Source organism: Prionailurus bengalensis, chromosome B4 (genome assembly GCF_016509475.1).
Source record: "Prionailurus bengalensis isolate Pbe53 chromosome B4, Fcat_Pben_1.1_paternal_pri, whole genome shotgun sequence".
Classification (NCBI taxonomy): domain Eukaryota; kingdom Metazoa; phylum Chordata; class Mammalia; order Carnivora; family Felidae; genus Prionailurus; species Prionailurus bengalensis.
This window is the reverse complement of record NC_057358.1, coordinates 132,192,813-132,220,766: the sequence shown is the minus strand read 5'-3', so window position 1 is coordinate 132,220,766 and position 27,954 is coordinate 132,192,813. Positions and strand designations below refer to the sequence as shown.

At 39.5% G+C, this 27,954-nt stretch overlaps 1 protein-coding gene across 1 annotated transcript in view; it reads left to right on the top strand.

Annotated features, from left to right (window-relative positions):
• DMC1 (DNA meiotic recombinase 1) overlaps nucleotides 1-26,261 on the top strand; it is a 42,370-nt gene extending 16,109 nt beyond the window's left edge. The window contains exons 9-14 of the mRNA XM_043562594.1: nucleotides 3,697-3,788; nucleotides 4,598-4,671; nucleotides 4,801-4,915; nucleotides 5,271-5,331; nucleotides 18,559-18,675; nucleotides 25,696-26,261. Coding sequence (XP_043418529.1) covers nucleotides 3,697-3,788; nucleotides 4,598-4,671; nucleotides 4,801-4,915; nucleotides 5,271-5,331; nucleotides 18,559-18,675; nucleotides 25,696-25,765 — 529 coding nt within the window. The 3' untranslated portion in view covers nucleotides 25,766-26,261. The remainder of the gene's footprint in view (nucleotides 1-3,696; nucleotides 3,789-4,597; nucleotides 4,672-4,800; nucleotides 4,916-5,270; nucleotides 5,332-18,558; nucleotides 18,676-25,695) is intronic.
• The last annotated feature ends 1,693 nt before the right edge of the window (nucleotides 26,262-27,954 follow it).

Here is a 27,954-nt window from a genome sequence, read left to right as displayed (position 1 = left end):
GCGAGAAGGTGGAAGCTGAGAAAGATCACTGAGGTTTGACATTAGGAATCCAAGAGAGCATTTGCAGTAAAGTAAGATGATGGAAGCTTGTTGTGAATAAACAGTAAGGAATGGAGGCAGTGTTATTAACCAACAAATAGAAGATGAAATACAGTAGTTTGAGGAGGTTATCAGGTTCAGAGGAAATTTTTTGGTTTTTTGTTTTACACGCATAGGGGGTGGGGGGGGTGGAAGGGGGCAGAGGAGAGAGACAGAATCTCAAGCAGGCTTGACACCCAGCCCTGACAAGGGACTTGATCTCATGACCGTGACATCATGACCTGAGCCAAAATTAAAAGTCGGACGCTCAACCGAGTCACCCCAGAGGAAATTGTTGTTGTTGTTTTAAATGTTTATTTATTTTGAGAAAGGGAGAAAGTGATTGCTGGTAGGTAGGGACAGAGAGAGAGGGAGAGAGAGAATCCCAAGCAGGCTCCTCACTTTCAGTGCAGAGCCCGACTTGGGGCTTGATCCCACAAACCATGAGATCATGACCTGACTCCAAAACAAGAGTTGGTTGCTTAACCAATTGAGCCATCAAGGTACCCCAGGAAATTGTTTTTCTTTTTCTTTTTCTTTTTCTTTTTCTTTTTCTTTTTCTTTTTCTTTTTCTTTACTTTTTCTTTTTCTTTTTCTTAAATGCTTTTATTTATTTTTGAGAGAGAGAGAGAGATCAGGGGAGGGGCAGAGAGAGAGGGAGACAGAGGAACTAAAGAGGGCTCTGTGCTGACAGCAGAGAGCCCAATGTGGGGCACAAACTCATGAACCGTGAGATCATGACCTGAGCCAAAACCACGAGATGACGCTTAAGCAACTGAGCCCACCCAGGGTGCCCCGAAAATTACTTTTAACAATGGAAAAGTCTTGCACAAGTTTGTAAGGCCATTCACAATGAAGCCCCAGCCTAGCTCTCAGATCTCATTACTATTACCATTGTTAGAAACAAATGGATGCAGTCTGTTCTAGTCCAATGTTATTGTCTCTAAAACATGGAAACATTGTATATCAGCAGTTAGTTAGATTTAACTATAAAGGTACTCATTTCTCTGTTCATTATAGTTGCTTGCATCCCAAATCTTCCTTCCTGTATTTTTGTTTTATTGAAGTACCTGCTCAAGTCATTCTTTCAGAAAAGTAATGCAGGTGGTAAACTTTGAGCCCTAGCTTGTCTGAAAATGCCTTTATTTTGTTCTCACTCTTAAGTGTTAATTTGGCCAGTCCCAGAGAAATTTGTGGGCTATGTTTCTTTAATTAATTAATTAAGAGAGACAGCGTGCAAGCGAGGGAGGGGCAGAGAGAGGGGAGACACAGAATCAGAAGCAGGCTCCAGGCTCTGAGCTGTCCGCACAGAGCTCGATGTGGGGCTCAAAATCACAAACCATGAGACCATGACCTGAGCGGAAAGTTGGACCTGTAACTGACTGAGCCACCCAGGAGCCCCTGCAGCCTATATTTCTATCCTCCTCCTTCAGTATGTGATCCATCTACCCCTACCTCACAGTCTTTCTGAATCATACAAATCCTTTAAAGCTGTCCTTTGAAGGCCTGCCTTTTCTAATCTTCTCTAACTACTCAACTTAAAAAACCTGGTCCTTCCTAAGCTGTTATAGAATCTACTATCTAAAATACGCTAGTAGAAGGGAAAAAAAAAACAGAACCGTGTGCAGAAGACTTTATTTGGAAATAGCAGGCATGAGAAGACTCTGAAGGAGACTCCAAACTTGGGGAAGGAGGGTGGAATGCTGTGTAGGGCTGTAGCAAGAGGAGCGCAGCTGGAGTTCAGCTAGTTTCAGAAATAGTTGATTAAGAATGGTTCTTAAAGAGGGAGGAATTGTTCTTGCAGATGAGCAGCCACTGTTTGGGCAATTTGGATTTTATCAAGAATGGTGGAGGGGACCGGTCTGGAGCTAAGTCATATGCAAGAGGGAGTAGGGAGGAACAGCTGGGGTTGGGGGGAACAAGGACATTCAAGAGCCCCATTGGAATGTCCTCATTCCTTTGGTTTCTCTTACAGGTACACTGCTCCCTCTTGATATTTTGTTTTTTATATGTTTATATTTTGCCTTCTTAATTTGTTTTATGTTTACCTATAATATGGATTGTCTTACAACTCCTCCTTCCACAATGCATTGGTAATTGGTTAAAATGATTATCGATTCCATATGGTTATTGGTTAACAAATATTTTATAGGTTGATTTGAACTTTCTTCGGCATAAGCCCACCTTTTACACACCCAGTCACATAGTAACTGGGTTCTGTAAAAAGTAATGTAGTGAAAAACATTTTTATTAGTCTTCCGATTCTTTGTCTTCTTTGACTTGTCCACCAAAAACGTCTATGGGGTATAGTCAGTAGCAATGGAAGATTTTAGTGGTTATCACTGAAGCTCTGAAGAAAAGAACATACTACTGCATTAGAATATGCAGATTTCCCAGATGGCTGGGAAATCCTAAAGACAATCCAATTCAACGTATGTGGAACCAGTTGGAAATGTCACAAATAAGATTGTAAATTGTCCTTGTTTTACAGTTAGTTATAGTATGATCAGTATTATAAAAGCAGTGTAAACAAAGTGAAACGAGACCGTGGATAAGACCTAAAAGAATGTTTATTACTCCTATATAGTTCAGATAGATATAAGTGATTATTAGCATCTTCCAAAATACCTTTGCTGGTGCGCTGAATTTGCCTCCCAATGAATTTACTGATTTTAGAAAGCTAACACAAGTCCTTTAGAAGAAGGTAGATTTTAAACTCTAAATAAGCCAAAAACCATAGGCTGATAATTTCCTTTTGATCCTTAAAATTACTTTTTGATCCTTCGGTTCATGTAGTCAAATTTATCATTTGTTGAAAACTCATGGTTAATGATATATTAAATTATTTCATATTAAACACATAAGTAGTTTAAAGAGAGTGAATTAATTCACTGTGAAGTGACTTGAATTATAATTCAGTGATATTATCTTCCTAGGATAGATCTATTTTTATAGAACTGAGATCAAAAGAGAGATACAAATCTTAGTCTCTAGTTTTCCTCTTGTAACTGATTTGCTGCATGATCCTGAGTCATTTGCCTAATCTCTATTGGTCAGTGTCCTTATTTGTAAAATGTAATATAGGCCATAACAAGCAGCTTCCAAAGTTATTGTGAAGATTAGATTATTTAATATTTATTTCATTTATTTATTTATTATTTATTTATTTATTTTAGAGAGAGAGTGTGTGCACAAGGTGGGGAGAGGGGCAGAGAGAGAATCTTAAGCAGGCTCCACGCTCAGTGTGGAGCCCCACACAGGGCTCGAGGGGGGCTCCATCCGATGACCCTGGGATTGTGACCTGAGCTGAATTCAAGAGTCCGAGGCTTAACCGATTAAGCCACCCAGGTTCCCCTAGATTATTTAATATTTAAATTCATCGCTGCCTCATCATTTCTATCCCTGTTATCACTACCTAAGGTATTTATTAATCTGGACACTTATGAAAAATAAAATCTGATATAGATTTTAAGTGATTATTAGTATCCTCCAGAACACCTTTGCAGGGATGTTGTTTGCCTCTGTTAGTTTACTTAATTAAGGTATTATTTTTTGTAGTTGTTACCTAAACTTTTTTTGAAATTGATTTATTGGATCCTTAATCTTGGCATACTCCAGCCGTCCAGATCGTCTTCGGGACATTGCTGACCGCTTCAATGTAGACCATGATGCAGTACTGGACAATGTACTTTATGCACGTGCATATACTAGTAAGAGCCCCATGTTAATTTAATGCTTGAGCTGTTTTAAGGTTGGCAGCACTGATTTATTATTTGGGTGATACTTATAACATTTTGGCACTGTTCTTTTTCTTAATTTTACTTTCCTCCAAATATATTTAGCCCATAAATGTTACCTATCATCTGACAAGCCCTTAGATATTAAAATGCTCTCAAATGAGTCCTTGTTCTTTGTCTTTGAAATGGAGAGTAACATTCTTTTTAGATAATGTAGCATTTGGCATGCATGCTAAGGCAGAATGTGAAATCATATTTAATAAAGCCTTAAGTAGGGGTACCTGGGTGACTCAGCTGGTTGAGTGTCTGACTTCAGCTCAGGTTAAGATTACATGGTTCATGAGTTCAAGCCCCACGTCGGGCTCACTGCTCTCAGCGTGGAGCCTGCTTTAGATCTTCTGTCCCCCCCTCTCTCTGCCCCTCCCCCCGCTCAAAACATGAATAAACATTTATTTTTAAAAATCCATAAATAATTAAGAAAATCCTTTCTTTTTTTTTTTTTAAGTCTTATCTATTTATTTTGAGAGAGAGAACACAAGCAACAGAGGGGCAGAGAGAAAAGGGAAAAGGGAATGCACTGTCAACGTAGAGCTCAACACGGGGCTTGAACTCACAAAACCATGAGATTACAACCAAGAGTCACACACTTAACCGACTGAGCCACCCAGGTGCCCAAGAAAATCCTTTCAATACTCTCTTTTGCCTGACTGCAAGGACATACATGATCTTAGCCTCTGCTTCTTCTAGCTTTTGTAACATTTTCTCGCTGCATTTCCCACCAGGTGAACATCAGATGGAGCTACTTGATTATGTAGCAGCCAAGTTCCACGAAGAGGCTGGCATCTTCAAGCTATTGGTACAAGCTTTTAAATACTGCTCCCTCACAGAGCCACTTAGCATATTATTTTTCTTCTATTGATTCCAATTCAAATTAACTTCTTTCCTTTGCCGAATGCACATTTATTTTTACGTGAATCCTGTGTAGATCATTGATTCCATAATGGCCCTTTTCCGAGTGGATTTCAGCGGTCGTGGGGAGTTGGCTGAACGGCAACAAAAATTGGCCCAGATGTTGTCACGACTCCAAAAAATCTCAGAAGGTAGATTTTTAAAATAAATGGTACTATCAGAATAGCATCTGTGACTGTTGAGTAGGCTTTGCAGAGAACTCAGAATAATGTCAGGAGGCAGTACATTTTTAAAAACTAAAATTCATGGGACTACAACTCTTTTATTAAACCAAAATACTGACTTTAAACCAAAATAAGGGACCTAAAAATAATAATAACAATAATAACTTTAAATAAATTAATTTATGTTATCAATGAAAAAATAGGAATGTAATATTATTTACAAAATAAATTTAAAGCACAGTATTCCTAAACTCTGAAATCTAAACAATGAACTGTTTATATTGCCATTCTCTTAGTTGGTCAATTTTATTTATTGATGCAGAATATAATGTGGCTGTGTTTGTGACCAATCAAATGACTGCTGATCCAGGAGCAACTATGACGTAAGCCCCAATATTCTACTTTTGTGTTTCAATTAATATCAAAAAGGTTCGAGTGAAGAATAGAAAATAATTCCAGAATGATCAGTTCTGATGTGGGCACAAATATGTCACAAATCACTTTATTGCACAGTGCATATTACTTTATAAATGCAAATATCACTTGTTTTCCAGAATCTCTAGTTCTTTACAGGATGAAGCAATAGTTTAACCATTTTCAGAGATACTTTGGGCTCCTCGTTTGTCTAGGACTAAAAAGACATTGGAGGACAATAAGAAAAAGATAAAAATTTATATTCCATATACATGAATGGCTTCTATTGTGCTAATAAGCTGTCAGCCAAAAACAAAAAGGGAGGCTCTCTATAGGAGATACATAAGAGGTCCTATGAGAGAAGTCTCCTGTTAGAAGAAACAGAACTTCAGTTCACACTAGGCATATTCAGAATCTATTGAGGTGTCTGTGCACGTTACATACTTATTGATGGCTCTGCTTGACAGATGGCAGTGAACAGAAAGGCAAGGAGACCTAAAATAGGATGATGAAAACAGAAGATTCAAAGAAAAATTAGTTGCCACCATCAAATATTTTGAACATTATGTATCTGAATAAGCAATCAAAATAACCCCACATTCGTGATGTCAGTCTTTTCAACAAGCCTATATTTAGAAAAAAATTTTAACCAGAGAAAATTTGCAAGACTAGTACAATGAATACACATATACAATTCACCAAGGGTCATCTATTCTTAACATTTGTCAGATTTTTTCTCTCTCGTGTGTGTGTGTGTGTGTGTGTGTGTGTACATGTGTGTAAAATCTCTTTCTCCATAGGTACACATGCATATTCAAATATGTGTGTGTGTGTGTGTGTGTGTGTGTGTATTTTCTAGTGAACCATTTGAGAGGTTTTCCACCGGAACAATTGAGAATTATTTACAGATGTTATGACACTTCAGTTCTTAATACTTCCGCATATTTCCTGTAAGAACAAGAACATTCTCCTACATAACCACAATATAAGTATCAGTCAGGAAATTTAACATCGGCACACTAGTGTTATCTGATATACATTTGTATCCAAGTGCCTCCACTTGTCTCAATAATGTCTGTTATAGCTGGTGGGGTTTTTACATTTTGTTTTTGATTCGGGACTAATGAGGATCACGCACTACATGGAGTTGTTCTGTCTCTTTGGTCTCCTTTAATCAAAACAACTCTTCAGTGTTTGTTAGGCTTTTATGACACTGACGGTTTTGAAGAGTACAGGCCAGCTGTTTTTCAGAATGTTCCTCAATTTGGAGGGTGTTTTTCCTCATTAGTTAAAATAGTAAACACTTTTGGTGGGAAAATTATTAAGCAATAATATGACCTTCTCTATAGATCGTATCAGGGGACACATGATGGCAGTTTGTCCCATTATTAATGATGAGAAGTTTGATCATGTGATTAAGATCGTGTTCACAAGATTTCCCCACTGTAAAATACCTTTTCACCTTTTTAATGAATAAGCAGTTTGTGGGGTGATACTTCATGTGTGTAAATATCATGTTCTGCAATAAGCTTTCACCATTTGGTTTTAGCATCCATTGAAGATTCTTGGTTAAATCAATTATTACTCTGGTGATTGCAATATAGTTTTATTTAAAACCAAGATGGGGCACCTGGGTGGTTCAGTTGGTTAAGTGTCCGACTTCGGCCCAGGTCATGATTTCACGGTTCACGAGTTCGAGCCCCGTGTCTGGCTCTGTGCTGACAGTTCAGAGCCTGGAGCCTGTTTTGGATTCTGTGTCTCCCCCTCTCTCACTGCCCCTCCCCCACTCATGCTCTGTCTCTCTCAAAGCTAAATAAACATTAAAAAAAAATTTAAACCAAAGCAATATATCATTTAATAACAGATAAATGGGTCATTGACATATGTTCTTGAGGATATTTGATATGCCAATGTAAATTTTGTAAATTGTACTGAAATGTATGTGTCTCTTTTTAGGCATTTTATTTATTTTTTTAACTTTTTAACATTTTATTGTTTTTTTATTTTAGAGAGAGAGAGAGCGCACAGGCAGGGGACAGGGGCAGACGGAGAGAGAGAATCTTTTTTTTTTTTTTTTTTTTGAGAGAGAAAGAGAGAGAGACAGAGAATCTTAAGCAGGCTCCACACTCAGCATAGAGCCCAATGCAGGGCTCTGTCTCACAACCATGAGATCATGACCTGAGCCGAAATCAAGGGTCTGAGGCTTAACCGACTGAGCCACCCAGGCACCCCAGGATTTTATTTTTAAGTAATCTCTGCACCCAATGTGGGGCTAGAACTCACAACCTCAAGAGAAAAAGTCACATGCTCCACCAACTGAGCCAGCCAGGCACCCCTCTTTAGGCATTTTCTAAACTAACCCTAAGAATATTGCTGCATCTTCTACAATTTATACTTGCACTTTTCAATACGCTTTTATGAGTATTTTCTACTTAATCACAGGAGATTCCAATGTGAAAGACATTAACTGCATGAATGGTATGAAGCAAGTTAAAAAGATTGAGAAGGGGAAGCCGATCACTTATTCACTCAATAAATACTTATTGAAAAATCTACTATGTACCAACCTTCTGGGAATTCACTAGTGAGCAAAAGACTATGTGCCTTGCCTTCATAAAGAAGAAAATAAGTGATGTCCACTTAACTCAAAATTGTGAAGACTTGGTAGGTCACGCATTGCCTGTAGTCCTTGAGTGGTTAAGGCAATCTTCTCTGTTTTATAGGGTGTCTTTCATACACAGGACATGAAGTACTTCACAAAGAGTGTAATTTTAAACTGAAGAGAAATGGAAGATTTTTAGGGCTCACTTTAAAAAGAGAAAATGACTCATTGGCTCAGAGGGAGGAAGTGGGTTGCATTCAAATAAAACAGTACAAGTTAAAGAGCAATGTTCTTTCTTCAGGTGTGAGGAGGGAACACTGCAGAGGCCCAAACTGTCTATCTAGAGTTAGAAGGCAAAGGAGATCTGTGGAAATTGGGTCAGATAGGGGTTCTTTTTCTTCTATTTGTAGAAAGTTTCAAAAAGAGTAAAACCATTTTGAATGGACTCCAATAAGACACTAAAAGGAGAAATAGAGAGGTGACAGAGAGGAAATAATTGAGGGAACTGAAGAGAGGAGGAGATTTATAACGAAGTGAGCCAAGAGCCAGAGAAAGTAACAAAGACTAGTATTTTTGCTGGGTGACTCTGCTTTGAAACATCATCTCCTCTATTGAGCCAAGTTGTGAGCAATCAAACTTCACTATAATTAGTATATTCTGAAGTATGTTAAATTATAACAATATAAATTAAATACATGCCTTCATATAAAGCACATAAGTTGCCACAACTCAATCAACAACAACAACAACAACAACAACAACAACAACAACAGTACAGTTTTAAACTAAAGGATCTCAAATGCTATTAGAAAACCTCCAATAAAGAAAATCTTTGTTTCTCAGTGTTGAAGAACTCCAAGCTGCAGCTCGCCTGGGACCTGTCAGAGAAATAGCACTATAATTGGTATGAGTCCCCAAGTATACTGACAATAATTGAGGCTTATATCCCATGCATTATACTTGATGGCACATCGTATTAAAAAGGAACAAAATTATAGAGGCAAGGAGCTGCTGTATCATACAGCAGAGCGTTAGCTCTTAGACGAGGCTTACAGATACAGATTTTAGAACTAGAATGATCCAGCTGATGAAGGCTTGGAGATAAAAAGTGAAGGTATCAGCCTGCAAAGCCCCATACCAGGGCGAATAATAGGAGCAACAAATAAGACCGTGATGTTGCCACCTACTCCATTTGTGTATTTGTTTTGCTAAGACAAGAAGTCATCTTAGAACATTTGTGGTCTTGTAAATGTGCAGTCAGTTTATTCTCTAGGGGTGTCACCCACTGATTCGACATCATTTGCATAAATTAAGAGGCAATATGGTTAAAGAGGAAATATTAAGCCAAGTCCACTAGCCTGGTGACCATGAGCAAGTCATTTAAACTATTTGAACTTCAGGGGTGCCTGGCTGTCTCAGTTAGAAGAACATTCCACTCTTGGTCTTGGGGTTGTGAGTTTGAGCCCTATGTTGAGTGTAGAGATTACTTAAATAAAATAAAAACTGAAATAAATAAAAATAAACTATTTGAATTCCATTAAGGGATTAAGAGAACTTTTATTTATTGATTGCTCACCATGTGCCAGATGCTTTTATGCATCATCTTACATAATTCTCATATCAACCCAGCAAATCTCAGGCTCCCTAGGCCTCCCTGTTCTTTCTATGAAGCAAATCTCAGAATGGTGCTATGTGTCCCCCTAGCTCAAAACCCAGAATTCCATCTTCAAACTTCTGAAAAAAGTGTAGATTTTTCTGCATACTTTATGAGAAAATGGTGGGAGTGGGGGGAATTACTTAACAAAACTTCTTAAACATAACCCTTTTAAAAAACCATCTTTTCTTGGGGCACCTGGCTGGCTTAGTCAATGGAACATGACTCTTGATCTTGAGGTTGTGAGTTTGAGCCCCATGTTGGGTAGTGTAGAGATTACTTAAAAATAAAATCTTCTAGGGGAGCCTGGGTGGCTCAGTCAGTTGAGGGTCTGACCTCAGCTCAGGTCATGATCTCACAATTTGTGAGTTTGAGCCCCACATTAGGCTCTGTGACAACTCGGAGCCTGGAGCCTGCTTCGGATTCTGTGTCTCTCTCTCTGCCCCTCCCCTGCTCACACTCTGTCTTTCTCTCTCAAAAAAAAAAAAAAAAAAAAAAGAATAAATGAACATTAAAAAATATTTTAAAAATCTTTCAAAGTAAAGTTTTGGGGGCACGTGGGTGGCTCAATCAGTTAAGCATCCAATTTTGGTTTAGGTCATGGTCTCACAGTTTGTGAATTTGAGCCCCATGTCAGATGAGCTTGAGCCCTGCTTTGGGGTTCTTTCTCTCTCTCTTTCTCTCTCTCTCTTTCTCTCTCTGCTTGCTCACTCACACCCTCTACCTCTCTCAAAAAAAAAAAAAAAAAAAAATCTTTGGGACGCCCGGGTGGCTCAGTCGGTTAAGTGTCCGACTCTGGATTTCAGGGTCATGAGATCAAGGTCATGAGATCAAACCAATGGGATTCTCTCTCTCTCTCTCTGCCTCTCCCCTGCTTGCTGATGCTTTCTCTCTTTCTCTCTCAAAACAAATAAACATTTAAAAAAATATTTTCTCTTTCCCCCAAATTCTTCTCTTTTTGCAGTACTCTTCTTTCCCTATCTTCCCTTAATCTCAAAGGATCCTCCTCATTCTTGGGTATGTTCACTCAGCCTTTCTCTCCTCAGTAGACCCCTTCTCAGAAATTCCATCCAAAAGCTTCCCCTTTAGCAAGTACCAGGAGTTCCAGCTGTCCCTCAGGGACAGTACCAACTTGCCCTTGCACAGACCCCTGAAGGTCTCCATTCCAACCAGTATTTGAGGTCGATACTATTATTATTCCTAATTTGTAAAGGAGGAAATAGAGGCTCAGAGTATCTACTTGCCCAATCATACAGTTTAAAAATGGGAGCTGGGGGTGCCTGGGTGGCTTAGTCAGTTAAGCGCCTGACTCTTGATTTTGGCTCAGGTCATGACCTCACAGTTTGTGAGACTGAGCCCCACGTAGACCTCTGTACTGTCAGTGCAGAACCTGCTTGGGATTCTCTCTCTCTTTCTCTGTCTGCCCCTTCCCTGTGTGCGCACGCCCTCTCTAAATAAATAAAACCTGGAGCCAGGATTTGAACCCAGGTTCAAATCAAATGTTTGATTTTCAAATCTTTGATTTCAAAGCTGATGCTCTTTTAGTCTCACTGCACTACCCTCCCCATGCTAGTCCTAGGAAAATGTAACCTGCCCTACCATCACCACAATCTTGTACTCCATGACCCCAGCACCCTGGTTTGAAGTTGGGAGGTCAGTCTCTTCTGGGCCTTACCGTCAACAATGTAATACACTGTGTCTGTTCAACCAGATGGGGATAAATGACACAATCTCTCTTGGCCTCTCTTCATACCCACCCCTCTCTCTTCCTCCCACTCATCATATTCTCCCATCCCCTGAGAAAAGGAGGAAAGAAGAGAAGAAAATATGAAAGAAAGGGAAATAAGAATAGGCTAAAGGAGGGATGTGGGTGGTTTTCTGAAGCTGTTTTTACTGGATCAGAAATAGAAGTAAATTAAAGCCTTCTCAAAGGATGCGGAATTCTATACCTTGTCGTACTTAACTTCAGTCCTTAGTTATAACTGCTAGAATACTCAGGAAGTTCAAAGAAACTTTAAGAAAAGTTTCTTGGTTTACATGTCATTGAAAGAGTGACTGTTTTAACTGAATCATTTAATTAAATAATTAAGTTACCATTTATTTGGTATCTCTCATGTGCCGAGAGATTTGGTATCTCTCATGTGCCAAGAGATTTGGTATCTCTCATGTGTAACGGTAGAGCTAATGTGCATAAGTGACCTGACTCAGCTCCTGGCATGTAGTAGGCTTTCAATGAGTTATATTAAATATATCTCGAGAGGCGCCTGAGTTGCTCAGTGGGTTGAGCGTCCGACTACGGCTCAGGTCGTGATCTCGTGGTTTGTGAGTTCGAGCCCCGCGTCAGGCTCTGTGCTGACAGCTCAGAGCCTGGAGCCTGCTTGGGATTCTGTGTCTCCGTCTCTCTCTGCCCCTCCCCTGCTCACACTCTGTCTCTCTCTGTCTCTCAATAATAAATAAACACTTAAAAAATTATATATATATATATATATATATGTTTATATATATATATATATCTTGAATCCCCATGGTAGCCCTAAGAGGTAAAGTCTTTTTGTTCCCATTATACAGTTAAAGAAACCAAAGTTCATAAAGCTAAGTAACTAGCCCATGGTTACACTGACAATATGTGTTTGAGTCAGGATTAGGAAAACAGATGATTATAGCCACTGGACTAATGCCTTACAGATACCCTGTATTCTTACAGATACCCTACCAGTTAGATACTTTTACTACCCCCCACCCCTTTCAAAATGAAGAAACAGACACTTACAATGCTTAAACTTGAACGTGGTCTAACTCCGAAGCTCATATATCACACAGTACATCAGGGCCTTATATGCTTGGGGAGAGGCTGGCGAGCTGTCATTTGAGAAACTTTGCAGGGATGTATCCATTACCCTGGTGAATTGACCAGAGTTCAGAGCCCTCAGCCTTACAGGCAGAGATTTAATTGGGTTGCCTACTGAAAACCAATCCATTTCTCAGGGGCAGACTCACAAGCTCAAGAGGCTCCATGAAAGATCAGAGGGCCAATGAAAAATGTAACTACATTTGGGGTTCTTATAACCAGTGCATTCTCTCCTTGTAGGCAGACCTCTGTAGGAATTCAAATTTTAATCCAAAGCTATTTACTAAATATGGAATTGAAGCAAAAGGAAATCATTGGATAAGTTAAGAAGGGCATCTGCCACATAGTAAGGATTCGATAAATCTTCGCTGTTATTATTATAACTAATAGCCATTGACATCAGAGGAGAGAGAAACCATGAATCCCTTAAACTTACATGAAAAGTTTGGGTGTGTACACATGTGCATTTTTCTGGGGAAGAGTCTATATCTCTTAATAAATTAACAAAGTGTCAGTGACCTATAAGAAAAGTTAAGAGCATAAATTCTATGCAAAATTCTATACAGAATCCTGAACACCTTGATGGATGTAAAATTCAAGTAAAATTTGACTTGGCTTGGTATTCTCCCAGAGCTAAGGCTGTTATGGTATGTTGAAATCTATTTGAATGACATATAACCTCTTAGTTTATGAATCACTTTTGAGGACATTTTTCTTCCCATAATATCTTTGCTATATGTTTTCTTAGTACTTTTGCATATTCTGTAATTTATTTCCCCACTTAGTTCATTCCAAATCATCTCCCTTTGGAGATAATATTCTTAACATTCAGGCTCCTCACCTACAGTAATCAGTAATAAGCAGTAGTACCTATTCTCTTTTGTGCATAAGATACCACATTGGTAGGGGCGCCCGGGTGGCTCAGTCGGTTAAGCGGCCAACTTCGGCTCAGGTCATGATCTCACACTCCGTGAGTTCGAGCCCCGCATCGGGCTCTGTGCTGACAGCTCAGAGCCTGGAGCCTGTTTCGGATTCTGTGCCTCCTTCTCTCTCTGACCCTCCCCTGTTCATGCTCTGTCTCTGTCTCAAAAATAAATAAACATTAAAAAAATTTAAAAAAAAAAGATACCATATTGGTAACAGCAAACAATAATTTGCTAAGAAAACAACATGGCTATCCATCTAAATGCTCCACCTTTCTGTTCTTTAAATTATCTGTCATGGGGTGGGGTTGGATTACTTCCATTAGAGAGAAATTCTGTCTCCTTCTACATTTACCTTTCTGTCAGAACACCTTTCAAAATTTCCTTGAATTATAACTTCTTTGAAGGCGTGTCACAAAATCTGTATCCAGAAAGATCTAGACCAGGGATACCCAAACTGTCCTCCTCTCCGTTCATTCGACAGTATTTATCCAGTGCCTTTTACGTTATTGGCACTTTCCTGGGCACTGGAATGGCAAAGATGAATAAGGATTTGGAGTATAGTAGGGGACTGAGACCCATGGATTTAAAATTCCAACGCACTATTCTTTGAAAGGAATGTGTGGTGGCATGAAAGCACAGACAAGGCAGGCTCTACTCCGTTTCAGAGAGTCAGGCAAGGTTTCCAAGAAGGGCTGACACTTGGTGGGTAAGTGGGTAAATGAACAAACACAGTGGGAAAGGGGCTTTTGTTTACAGGGAAGTATGTGTGCAAAGGCATCAAGGTGTGAGAGGACTTGGAATAAGAAAAAAGAAAAGTTGGAGAGGGAAGTAGCAAGGATGACTACACTCGTAGGTAAGTCTGTAAATGGCAGATAGGAAGAAGGGAAAGTTGAGGGAGTTTCTTCCTGAGAGCATTCATTTTTTTGTTACAAAGAAGCAGGCATTGTCATCCAAGATGAAGGGACAAGAATGGACAAGGGGGCTTAAGGACACCAACCATGCTCATATAGGAGAACTACTAAGCAGTACTGAGAGACCATCTGTGAGAAGCAGTAACCATAGCTGTTGAAACCTGTCCTCACCCATTTGTTTAGCTTTACTCTCCTTGTCTCCCCTTGGCAGAAATTTCTAATCGGTCTAACTTGTGGAAGCACTAATCTTTCTATCATCCAATATTCTTGATATTTTTTGTAACTTCCATATCTTATGTTCAAAAAAAAATTTTTTTTTATTTTTTTAATGTTTATTTTTGGGAGACAGAGCGTGAGCAAGCGAGGGGCAGAGAGAGAGGGGGAGACACAGAATCCAAAGCAGGCTCTAGGCTCTGAGCTATCAGCACAGAGCCCAATGTGGGGCTCAAACTCACAAACCGTGAGATCACCACCTGAGCCACCCAGACACCCCTCAAAAATGCTTTTGAGGACCCACTGTGTAGGTGCTTGCTACAAACTTAAATCCAGTTTTGTCTGCCCTTAAGGAGCTTAGTGACAGGTAATAGAAGAGAGATTGAGGGGGAATATAATAGGTGAATAATGATAGCACTAAGGGCACAACATGGAAAGTGCATTAGGGAAGTGTAAATATAGTATTTGCCAGTTCAGAGGGCACAGACCTGTTTGATATCATCAGCACCTCAAGCAGCCTATCTGTATAGAACATAGGATTCTTTTAAGACCTTGAAGAACCACTGATAATGTAGGATGACCTGGACAATTTAATTCCATTAAAAAAGAGTGGTATCGATCTGTAAGCATTATACAGACAACTCACCTCCAGCTATTTTATCCAGCTGAGATCATTTTATTGCTTTCTACCCCTTCAGCTGCCTTGCAGAAAGCAACCTAACCTTCTGACTTTTTTTAAAGTTTTTATTTATATTCCATTAATTAACATACTGTGTGATACTAGTTTCAGGTGTAGAATTTAGTGACTCAACAGTTCAACAGCTCCCAGTGCTCATCACTCCTTAATCCCCATCACCTATTTAATCCATCCCCCTCCCCTTCCCTCTGGTAGCCATCAGTTTGTTATTTAAATCTTTTTTTTTTTTTAAGGTTATTTATTTTGGCAGAGAGAGAGCATGAGCAGGGGAGGGGCAGAGAGAGAGAATCCCAAGCAGGCTCCACGCTGTCAGCACAGAGCCCCACACAGGGCCCGAACTGATGAACCGACAAACCGTGAGATCGTGACCTGAGCTGAAATCAAGAGTCAGACTGGGCCACCCAGGCACTCCCATCAGTTTGCTTGCTATAGTTAAGAGTCTGTTTCTTGGTTTACTTGTCTTTTTCCCCCATTTGCTCATTTGTTTCTTAAATTCCACATATGAGTGATCATATGGTATGTGTCTTTCTCTGACTAACTTATTTTGCTTAGCATAACACTCTCTAGCTCCCTCGACATTGTTGCAAATGGCACTACTGGGTATTTACCTAGAGGATACAAAAATACTACATAGAAGGAAGGCATGCGCCCTGATTTTTATAGCCGAATTATGGAAAGAGCTCAAATGTCCACTAACTGATGAATGGGTAAAGCGGATGTGGTATATAGCTTTCTGACTTTTTTTTTTTTAAGTTTATTTATTTTGAGAGCAATAGAGACAGAGCAAGTGGAGGAGGGGCAGAGAGAGAAGAAGAAGAATCTCAAGCAGGCTCCACACCAGCACAGAGCCTGGTGCAGGGCTTGAACTCACAAACGGTGAGATCATGACCTGAGCTGAAACCAAGAGTCAGCCGCTTAACCAGCTGAGCCACCCAGGTACCCCAAGTCTTCTGACTTAACTGCTGTCAGTCTCAACTTTCTGGCTGCTGCTTTCTTGATAGTGGTTCACTTCAAAATGAACGATCTGTGTTTGTTCCAACATTGGACCTGCTGAATCTTAACCAATCCTAACAGCCCCAGCCAGGGATCCTCCGGTCCTAACCCCCGAAACCATTTAATCAAGCAGCAGTTTATAATAGCAGATTCCTTTCCCAAAGAGCTTCTTATCCTCACTACCCTACAATCTATTTAACCTCATGCCAGTCAGCCACATCCTTACTACACCATGCTCATGCTTCGAGTAACTAGAATTCTCAACACCTTCACGGAACAAGCAGAATTTAAAATGACTTGTAACCATATTCTCCCAAAGCTGAGGTTAGTATGCTATGTCACAGTTTATTTTGATCAAGTATAACCTGTTAGTTTATATTCAGTTCCCCTTTTTTTTTTTTTTAATTTTTTTTTCAACGTTTATTTATTTTTGGGACAGAGAGAGACAGAGCATGAACGGGGGAGGGGCAGAGAGAGAGGGAGACACAGAATCGGAAACAGGCTCCAGGCTCTGAGCCATCAGCCCAGAGCCTGACGCGGGGCTCGAACTCCCGGACCGCGAGATCGTGACCTGGCTGAAGTCGGACGCTTAACCGACTGCGCCACCCAGGCGCCCCTATTCAGTTCCCCTTCTTGATGATTTCAAAGCATAGGTTTTCTTCTGCGTCAGCTGGGAAGATTATGTGGGGGTTTTTTTCTCCTCCATTCTGTTGATATAGTATGTTACACTGATGATTTTCCTATGTCGAACTACTCTTGTATTCCTAAGGCATATCCTACTTGTTCATGATGTATAATCCTTCTAATATGCTGCTGGATTTGGTTTGCTAGTGTTTTAGTAAGGATTTTTCCACTTGGTTTTTGTAAAGGGTCCACTATTAGGGTTATTAAGAACCTTTCACTTCTTGCCAAGGAAGTGTTAGTCCCCTAGTGAGTAGATCTCTCATGGTGAGCATCAATAATATTTGTAACTACCTTGCAATCATATATTTTTTTAATCCATATGATCAAATGTAGTAAGAACTCCTCTGTTCTGCAACTTATTTTAGAAGAATAAACTTTAGGCTTAAGTAATAAAGACACAGATATTTCCAAGATTATTCTCACTGAAAATTCATAATGAGTGCAACATCGAAGGCTTCCAACATACAGTTAATGACTAAGAAGGAAGTTCTTTTTTTAAATTTTTTTTTTCAACGTTTATTTATTTTTGGGACAGAGAGAGACAGAGCGTGAACGGGGGAGGGGCAGAGAGAGAGGGAGACACAGAATCGGAAACAGGCTCCAGGCTCTGAGCCGTCAGCCCAGAGCCCGACGCGGGGCTCGAACTCACGGACCGCGAGATCGTGACCTGGCTGAAGTCGGACGCTTAACCGACTGCGCCACCCAGGCGCCCCAAGAAGGAAGTTCTCAATCTGCTCTCATTTACATCATGTCCTCATAGGGATAACTGGGCATTTTTTATTCATTAGACTAGAATTAGGCTTGGGACATAGTAGGCCATTAATAAATATTTCTGATAAGTGAATGAATAAGTTCAATCTTTGTATTTTATAAAGAAGAAAAATCACTTACCCCCAAGAATTATCCTAAGACAGTGAATAATGTTTTATTTGTGTTTTGTCCTTTTAAAAAATTAATCAAAACATAACCAGTTCGGGGCGCCTGGGTGGCTCAGTCGGTTAAGCGGCCGACTTCGGCTCAGGTCATGATCTTGCGGTCCGTGAGTTCGAGCCCCGCGTCGGGCTCTGTGCTGACAGCTCAGAGCCTGGAGCCTGTTTCAGATTCTGTGTCTCCCTCTCTCTGACCCTCCCCCGTTCATGCTTTGTCTCTCTCTGTCTCAAAAATAAATAAAATGTTAAAAAAAATTAAAAAAGAAAAAAAAACATAAACAGTTCATCATAGGACTCTCAAAAGCCTGAAGTGGATGACAATGGGGTACATAGCAGCTCCAAACCCTACCCCACTCTATAGTTAACAAATGAGCCTCTGCTTGCTTAGAACACACACCAATCCCATCCCCTGCTGTTCTCCACAGAAAAATTCCCTCCTTATTGCAGATTTTACTGTATATAGTCCATATGATAAAACCTGAAAAGGTGTAGGGGCACCTGCATGGCTCAGTCTGTTAAGTGTCTGACTTCAGCTCAGGTCATGATCTCACAGTTCATGAGTTCGAGCCCCTTATCAGGCTCTACACTGACAGTGCAGAGCCTGCTTGGGATTCTCTCTCTCTCTCTCTCTCTCTCTCTCTCTCCCTTTCTCTCTCTGCCACTCCCCCGCTTGTGCTCTGTCTCTCAAAATAAATAAATAAACTTGAAAAAAATCCTGAAAAGGTGTTTATTAATTCAGTTTTCAGGCAGACCCCAAAAAACCCATCGGGGGACACATTCTGGCTCATGCTTCAACAACAAGAATAAGCCTAAGAAAAGGAAGAGGAGAACTGAGAATTGCCAAGATTTATGACAGGTAAATATTTTCTTTTCTTTTCTTTTCTTTTCTTTCCTTTTTTTTTTTGTTTTTTTGTTTATTTTTTGAGAGAGAGAGAGCACAAGCTGGGGAGGGGCAGAGAGAGGGAAAGAGAAATCCCAAGCAGCCTTCGTGCTGTCAGTGCAGAGCCAGATGTGAGGCTCCATCTCACAAACCATGAGGTCATGACCTGAGCTTAACTGAGAGTCAGACGCTTAACTGAGCCACCCAGGCGCCCAATATTTTCTTATTTTTAATCAGATTCTTGGGCATATGGCATTAAATAGAATTGCCTCTCCTAAGGGGCTGTAATTATGCCACTGGCAGATACTACGTGCTTGAATTTCCTTCTCAGAAAGTATTCAATTCATTGTGACGTCCCTACTATGGACTAGGTTCTAGGGATTCAGAGATTCTGTTGACACATAGACTTGGTCCCTGGCCTCCCAAAGTTACAGTAAACCTAGATAATGAAAGAATCATTTCCAACCAAATTGTGTCCGTGCAGGGAAAGCACAGAGTATGATAGAGATATATTATTCTCCTTTCTTCTGCCAGGTTTTGTTTTGTTTTTAGGTTTCAGTTTAAACATCCCTTCCTCAGGGAATCTTTCCCTAACCCTTACAGTCTAGGCTGTACCCTTTACTGTACTATATATTCTTTTGTGGTACTTTACGTATTTAATGAAAAATTATAAACAATAAATTTTTTTTAAATTTTTTTTTAACATTTATTTATTTTTGAGACAGAGAGCGTGAACAGGGGAGGGTCAGAGAAAGAGGGAGACACAGAATCTGAAACAGGCTCCAGGCTCTGAGCTGTCAGCACAGAGCCCGACGCGGGGCTTGAACCTACTGACTGTGAGATCATGACCTGAGCCGAAGTCGGTCGCTCAACCAACTGAGCCACCCAGGCACCCCAAACAATAAATTTTTACAGAGAGACATACTACATACCAGCTACTTGAGGTTCTGAGGATAGAACAATGACTAAAACAAAAAGATAAGGCCCTACCATCATAGAGCTTATATTCCATTGGTAATGATTTATATAATGTATCTCATCCTTGCTAGACAGCAAATTCCCTGAGGATAGAGACACGATTCTCTTGCTCACTGCTGTATTCCATCAGTGCCTGAGATGTAATACGTGTGCAGTATTTGTGACTGATTTATTAGCCAACCCTGAGCAACAAGGCAAAGATTTGTAATAACTCTACAAAAAGGAGGAAAAATCAGCAAAAGGAAATCACATGAGCTCTTAATCTGGTTTTTGCCATGTATCACAGTACTTATTATGAGCTGTCATCAAATAAACATTAAATAATCAGTTCTCCCATTTATCTGATTTTTATTTAGACTATTTTTTCATGACCCGTCCCTATAAGCTATAATATACAAATTCTGTTTTATGAAGCTTCAGCAATCTAAATGTTCTTTATTGAATTAAATAGGTAGTAGGATTTTTCCATCTTTTCACAGATATAAATTTCTTGGTCTGCATCTTAGACAGATTGCTGTGCTTAGAACTTTCCCTAAACACTTTTCACTCTGAATTACATCAGCTGGCTACATGTACCTCTCCCTCACAATAGGAACTGAGTCTGGTTCACCAATGTCCCCAGCACCTAACATGGTATGTGGCACATAGTAGGAACTCAATTACTATTTGTTGAATTAACAAATGAATGAACTCCATCTATATGTTCAATCATTTGCATATTTTATCAGATCCTCCCTATTTGTAGGAACAAGTAACTCCTCAGTTCTACAGTCTTGAGAGAATACTAGGGTTCTGCGTACTCAATAAAGGGTAATTAAAGTTATCATAGAGGTTAGTAATGTCAAATTTCCATAAATTTGAATAAAAACACCAAAACTAGATCAGAGCTTAAAATGTCAAAACTTAATTTGCTATGCAGCTTGTCCTCCCTTCTTTCTGGTCCCTAAAGATTTCCCACAAAGAATTCTTGACTTTAAAGGAAACTTTTTGGTTGAGAAGTTGATGATGCTAATAATAATGGTAGCTAATACCCATTGAGTGGCTGCCAAGTCCTGGGCTTTGCACCAAGTGCTTTATATATATATATTTCATCACTTATAACAACAACCCTAAGAGATGGAGGTCATTATCCATAGTTTCCACATGAGGAAACAGGTAACCATTGCCTCTCTACAGTCCATTCCATTTTTTTAAACTCTATTCATTTTGAGAGAGAGAGAGAGAGTGAGAACACAAGCAAGGGAGGGGCAGAGAGAGAGAATCCCAAGCAGGCTCCCAACTGTCAGTGCAGAGTCCGATGCGGGCCTCAAACCCATGAACTGTGAGATCCTGGCCTGAGCCGAAATCAAGAGTCAGACGCTTGAATGACTGAGCCACCCAGGCACCCCTACAGTCTGTTTTAAACATAGAAGCCAGAGTGAACCTTTGTAAAATTAAGTCAGATCATATCTGTCCTCTGCTTTAAACCCTCCACTGGCTCCCCATTTTAACTCACAATAAAAGCTCAAGTCTCTGCAGTGGTTTACAGAGCACTATGTAAATATCCCTATCCGGTTTCCCCTGTTCTCCCCCTTCTCCCAGCACTGCAACCCCAGAGGGCACTTTGCTGTTAGAAGCATGCCAGGCACACTTCTACTTTAGGGGCCTTGCACTTAGTGTCATCCCTGCCTGGAATACTCTTTCCCCACATAGCCCTCATTCTGGTAACCAGTCTCTCCTCCTTCAAGTCTTTGATCAAATGTTACCTTCTCCGCAATACCTGTCTAGATCTCCCTATTTAAAATTGCAACTCCTCCCAGTTCCCACACTTCTGTCTCCCTCACCCAGCTCTATTTTTTCTTTCCCCATAACACTCATCATCTTCGAACATATTACATAATGTATTTATTATGTTCATTATTTATTATCCATTTCTTCTTCTTGCCAAATATAAGTTCCACAGGGCAGGAATCTTTGTCTATTTTTTTCACTTCTAGATCTCAAGCGCCTACAATAAGGATGTAGCAGGTCCTCAATAAATATTTTCTTAATGAGTAAATGAATGGACTCCCCCGAAATCAATCAATAAAGATTGGAATCAGGATTAGAATCTGTGCTGTCTGAATCTAGGGCTGACGCCTTTATTTGTTTCTTTTTCTTTTTTTTTTTTTTAAGTTTATTTATTTTGAGAAAGAGAGAGAGCATGCATGAGCAGGGGAAGGGCAGAGAGACAGGGGGAGAGAGAGAATCCCAAGCAGGCTCCATGCTGTCAGCACTGAGCCTGACATGGGGCTCAAACTCACAGAATATGAGATTATGAAATCAAGAGTCAGACACCCAGCTAACTAAGCCACCCAGGCACCCCTAAGGCCGACGCTTTTAATCTTACACCATTTTTTAATTTGTTGAAGACGATCTATTTAGGACAGTCATAGCCAGTCCCAAGGCCTCAACTACTACTTTATACAGATGTAGTAGAAAGACATTTCCTGTTCAGAAAAAAACCACAAAATTCTCAAGGAATTGAACAGAAAGGTGTTATCAGAAGAATTCTCAGATGTACGGGAGTGACTACAAAAAGGGACTCAGTTCTTTCCGTAGGATGTCACTATAGTTATTGCTCCCATAAGTAACTATTGCTGGCCCCCAAGTATACATTATTCTCCCTTTAAAGCTTTTGAATCAAGAAAAACCCCATTTATTTTATTCTACTTAGCATATCTGAAGTCAGCGGACAGTAGAAACAAAGAATCCTGCTGAATTCAAAGGAAAAACAAATTTTAAATAATTACCAAAAATTGAAAAGGTACCCAAATGGTCAAGTTTCTGAAGTAATTTTTTTTTTCTGTTTCTAGAACAGAATAAAAAAAAACACCAGTTCAACTTTGTAGATAGCTTGTGAAGCTTCCCTCTTTCTCATCTCCTTATCTCCCTGCCATTTGTAAGTGGCCAGCTGAGTATTTGCCATCAAACATTCTTTTCTCATTCTGTTCAGGCCTTTTTAGCAGCTGTAGTTTTAGCTTAGCAAGCCTTATTTATAGCCCATTTGCTATCCTCAGGGGACCCCCCCCCCCCTGCTATTTCCTAAGGGAAGTAACCTGACCCATAGGGTGCTCAGAGTGTATAGCCTAATCTCTACCCCTCTAACAAAACAAAACAAAACAAAACAAAACAAAACAAAATAAAACAAAACAAAAAACAAAAACCAACTTTGAGAGGTATTTTAGTCTAGTGGTTAAGAACATGACCTTTGGGGGCGTGGGTTAAGCATCCTGCTCTTGATTTCAGCTCAGGTCACGATCTCACGGTTCATGAGTTCAAGCCCCACATCAGGTTCTGCCCTGACAACACAGAGCCTGCATTGGATTCTCTCTCTGTCTCTCTCTCTGCCCCTCTGCCACTTGTTCTCTCTCTCTCTCAAAAAAAAAAAAAAAAAAAAAAAGAACATGAGCTTTGGAGTCAAATACTTTAGTCTCTAATCTAGCATCATCATTTACCAGCAGTGTGCCCCCTGGTTACTTCTCTCTGAACCTCAATCTTCTCTGTAAAATGTGGATAATAATACATACCCAAGGGTTCTCATAAGATTTAAGTAAAATAATATAAAGGAGCCTGTAGTAAATTAGTAAATACTTAATAAATGAAAGCTATTAATATTACTAAACAGTCACCACAACTTGGATATAATAACAGTACAAAGTAGCAGTAGGCTCTTTCTCTTGTGATCAGTGATTTTCCAATTTTTATTTCTTGTTTATTAACCTTTTACTCAAGCTTTAGATATTCACTTCCAACTGCTTATAGAACTCCTCTACAGGAGTATCCCACAGGTACTTTAAACAGAACATATCTAAAGCTAACTTCTTAGTCTTCTCTTTCTTATCTACAAAACAAGTATCTCCATTCCAATTTTGTATTCATGCTGTTCCCTCTACTTGGAATACCACCCAATTCTGCCTCAAAAGCCTCTTCAGAGGCTTATCTATGAGGCCTTCCCTAATCAACCTAGTTGGGATAATGCCTCCTCTCTTCAGAGTTCTATAATATATATATTGACTTTATGAAATTTACCTTACTTTGCATATCTGTCATTTGTCATAGTTCCACCTGTTAGACTTTTTTTTTCTTTTTCTTTTTTTTTTTTTTTTTTGAGAGAGAGAGAGAGAGAGAGAGGGCACAAGTGAGCAAGGGAGAGAGAGAGAAGCAGGGTTTGTGCTCACCCAAAGCAGGGCTCAAACTCACTCATCCCAAAGCGGGGCTCATGCTCATGAACTGTGAGATCGTGACCTGAAACAAATTCTCATGCTAAACTGACTGAGCCACCCAGGCGCCCCTCACCTGGTAGACTGTCTATTTTTGTGAAATCTGTAGGATCTAGTATATAATAAGGTATGATTTTCTTAAGCTTAAAAACATTACTTTCTTGCAAGTAAATATAAAACATATGTCAAAGTCTTGTTTCAACTCCTTAATTGATGAAGACATTGATTCAAAGGATAATTTGACAGAGATTTACGTAGTCAATCAAAGGAGTGATGAAATAAATTTGCAAATAGATGGAAAACTGGTTAGTATCCTACAAGGTGATAAATTATAACATTTGAAGTTGTCTTTTCTACTGGAGGGAAATCAGTTGCTTCTCTACACAATGATTCCAGTGCTATAGCCTGGCATCATTTGCATTACCCCCAGACAAAACTCATCTCCATTGCTATCGGTTTCCTACAAATTAACCTTGACTCCTACAGTGTTGTAGAATAAATTAAAAGGTAAAATTTTAGGGGTGCCTGGGTGGCTTGGTCGGTTAAGCGTCTGACTTCGGCTCAGGTCATGATCTCACGGTCCATGAGTTCGAGCCCCGCGTCGGGCTCTGTGCTGACAGCTCAGAGCCTGGAGCCTGTTTCAGATTCTTTGTCTCCCTCTCTCTCTCTGCACCTCCCCTGTTCATGCTCTGTCTCTCTCTGTCTCAAAAATAAATAAACGTTAAAAAAAAAAAGGTAAAATTTTAAAGACCATACAATCACATACAAATATGAAATGTCAAAGATTTTATTTAACTCATTAATTAATGCAGGAACCAATACAATTTTATAACCAGATCAAAGAAAAAATCAAATGAGCACACATATGGAGCCAAATGAGGAATGCTAACATGAATTATAAATTGATCAAAAGCAGGTCAGTATCCACAGGACAATAATCCATTGTATTCCTCCTCATACAATTTACATTTCTATGGACAAGAATAATTTGTATTACTCTTGGTTACCTACAATTTACAGAGTTGTAAATAGCTCAAAGACAATGGAAGGCAGAGTCCTCACAGAACTGGGGAACTGGGAAGGGTGTCCTGGGCAACCTATTTTTCTTTTCTTTTCTTTTTTCTTTTTTTTAATGTTTATTTTTGAGAGAGAAAGAGAAAGTGAGAGAGAGACAGAGTGTGAGTGGAGGAGGGGCAGAGAGAGAGGGAGACACAGAATCCAAAGCAGGCTCCAGGCTGTGAGCTCTGAGCTGTCTTCACAGAGCCTGACGTGGGGCTCAAATCCATGGACCGCAAGATCATGACCTGAGCCCAAGTCAGACAGACGCTCAGTTGACTGAGCCACCCAAGCACCCCAACCTATTTTTCCACTGAAGGCCCTCAGTAATCTTTCAGTTCGCTTCAAAGCCTTTCACAATTTTCCCCTGCGTTAGTTTAGTCAGTAGAAATGTGCACATCCCTTTCAAATCGGGGCCCCTAAAGGTCTGCTACCCAATGCCTGAGAGTATACTAAAAGAACCCCCTAGTTATTCCTTCTGCCTATTTCCAAGTTTGGGGTAATTTTTCTTGATATTCAGAACCTTGCAAATGGAAGTTGTTCAGTAAGTGTGAGAGTTGATAATACTTGTGGGTAAATTTCTGTAGTCCACATTTAGCTCTAGCAACTCTGAAATGTCTCTGGAGACTCAGACTGATAGGAGTGTGATGCTTGTGACATGAATATGGTATTTATAGAAATGGAGCTTTTTATAAACTTCTGTTCCCTTGTATTCTGTTAGCCCCGAGATGCCTGAAAATGAAGCCACCTTCGCAATAACTGCTGGAGGAATTGGGGATGCCAAGGAGTAGGTGGCGAATTGATGCAAATTGCTTCTTAGTGCTTATTAGGAGCTAAAGAAATGGCAAAGCAGTCTCAAATTTCAGGTCTCGAAGTAAGAGTTTGTTTTTTTCATGTGTTATTGTTAAAGGAAAGTCAGCAAAAGAAATTGAAATCTTACATTTATGCTAAAAGTCTCTGATGTGTAATAACTATACATTGAATGTCAATTCAGGAATATATATAAACTATTGAAATATATATAAACCTATTGAAAACTAGAAGGGATAACTGATCCCCTCACTTTAGTGTCCAAATGAGACACTAAACAGATGGAAAACCTGAGTTCAAAAATGTCCCATTCCCTCTTGAACACTTAACAGAGATAGATACATTTCCAAAGGAGGGAACCATTTAAGGAAGGAATGTTTACAGGACACACAAAAAAGTTTTTGTTGTATTTACAGCATTAAATTGTATATTCACCTTTAGCAACAGAAAGGAAATATTAAACTAAATTTTAAACCATTTGACTTTTTGACAAGTTGAAATTACTTTTAAAAAACGTGTTTTTTAATTTTTTTTATTTTTTACAAACATTTTTTATTGGGAAGATAAAGAGGAAGGTAGCTAGGATCTTTATAGTTCGGGGTAATCAATAGTGCATGAGTTTTATATTTTAAGTTTGGGGTAGAGAATTCAAAATATTAAAAAGATATATTAAAGTTAATTTCATGTAAAATTTCTGAGTACTAATTTTAGAAATGTACAAAAAAATATTGTTTTTCTGTGACACAAAAATAAAATGTAGTTTTCAAAATGATGTATGATTAAAAGTATTTAAAAATTAAAATACTAGCAATATTTACAATGACAATCTTTATTGACCACAAAAAGATTTCATAGCTTATGTTGCATCACTTCATATCACTTCATATGAAAATACAAGTATTGAAAGTACCATTTGTTACAAAAGGTATTTGATTATCCATTGTCATTCACTCACCAATGCTTGGAGCTACAAGATGTACAAGGTAAGTATGATTCCTGTCCTCAAAGAATGTGAACACTAGTTAAGATACTAGTGTTAAAATACTAATAGTTGTGAAAGAATGAGAGAGAGCAAGTGATTATATAATTAATCAGTAGTGTGGTCTTGGATTATAGGATTGCAAAAATGGGAGAGGAAAGGTTAAGCTGTGGGACAGCATGTGCAAAGGCAGAGAAGCTGGGATTTGGAAACAGAGACCCTCCTGACAGGCAGAAATTGTTCAGAGTGGTGTACTGGGAAATAAGAGCTTTTTTTTTTTTTTTTTTTTTTTTTACTTTTTTTAAACCACAGAAGCTGCTTCTCTGAATAAGCAGAGACAAAGTCATCTAGGAGCAGATTTTCTGTATTCAGCAAAGTCAAATGGCTTCTTTTGGTATACAAATATAAATGCATCCTTTTGTCCTGGGGAAGGGAAGATTTTGTTACTTGATAAAAACTGAATAACAACTAAAGATACCTCGGTAGGTGGAGCCCTGGAGGGGAATGGACTAATTTATGTAGAAGCCCAGAGCCTTTTTGGTAGGAAAGGAAATAAAAGTCCCAAGATTGGAAATTCAGAAAAATTTTCTGGGTTAAACTGAGTAATCCCCTCACCAGTGAGAATTTACCAAGAGGTGGGTAGTGGGTTTGGAAACCAGGGCTTAATACAAGAAAGAGCCTATATAGTTCTGTGGAGAGGCTAGTTTTAATATGGCATGTAGCTAAAGCTCTCTGGGTCCAGCTACTCTTTTGTGTCCTGCTCTGGAGAACAGTAGCTGAGAACTGAGGACAGTGAATTAAGAAGCTGTGACCTTGGGGCCCAACTTTGGGACAGCACAGCAGATTGTGTGGCACCCATGGAATTCTGCTAGGCCAGGGTTCAGTTTGTCAGGGCTTTCAGTCCTCCCTCTCCACCTGACTATAGAAACAGCTCTCGCCCCTTATTCTAAGGGGGACAGAAGAGCTCAAAAAAGAGATTTTATTGGTCAGAATTCGTTTGGTTGCAAGCCACAGAAACTCAGGGCGGCAAATGGAAGACACGAATACATTGGCTCATGAAACTGAAAAGTCCAGAAGTAGTGCTGACATTGGCCACAGATGGAGCCAAGATCTCAAAAAGCATCATCAGGACTTGCTCTTCTTGCCTCCTTTTCCTGTTCTGATGATTTCCATGCTGCTATTGTTTTCAGA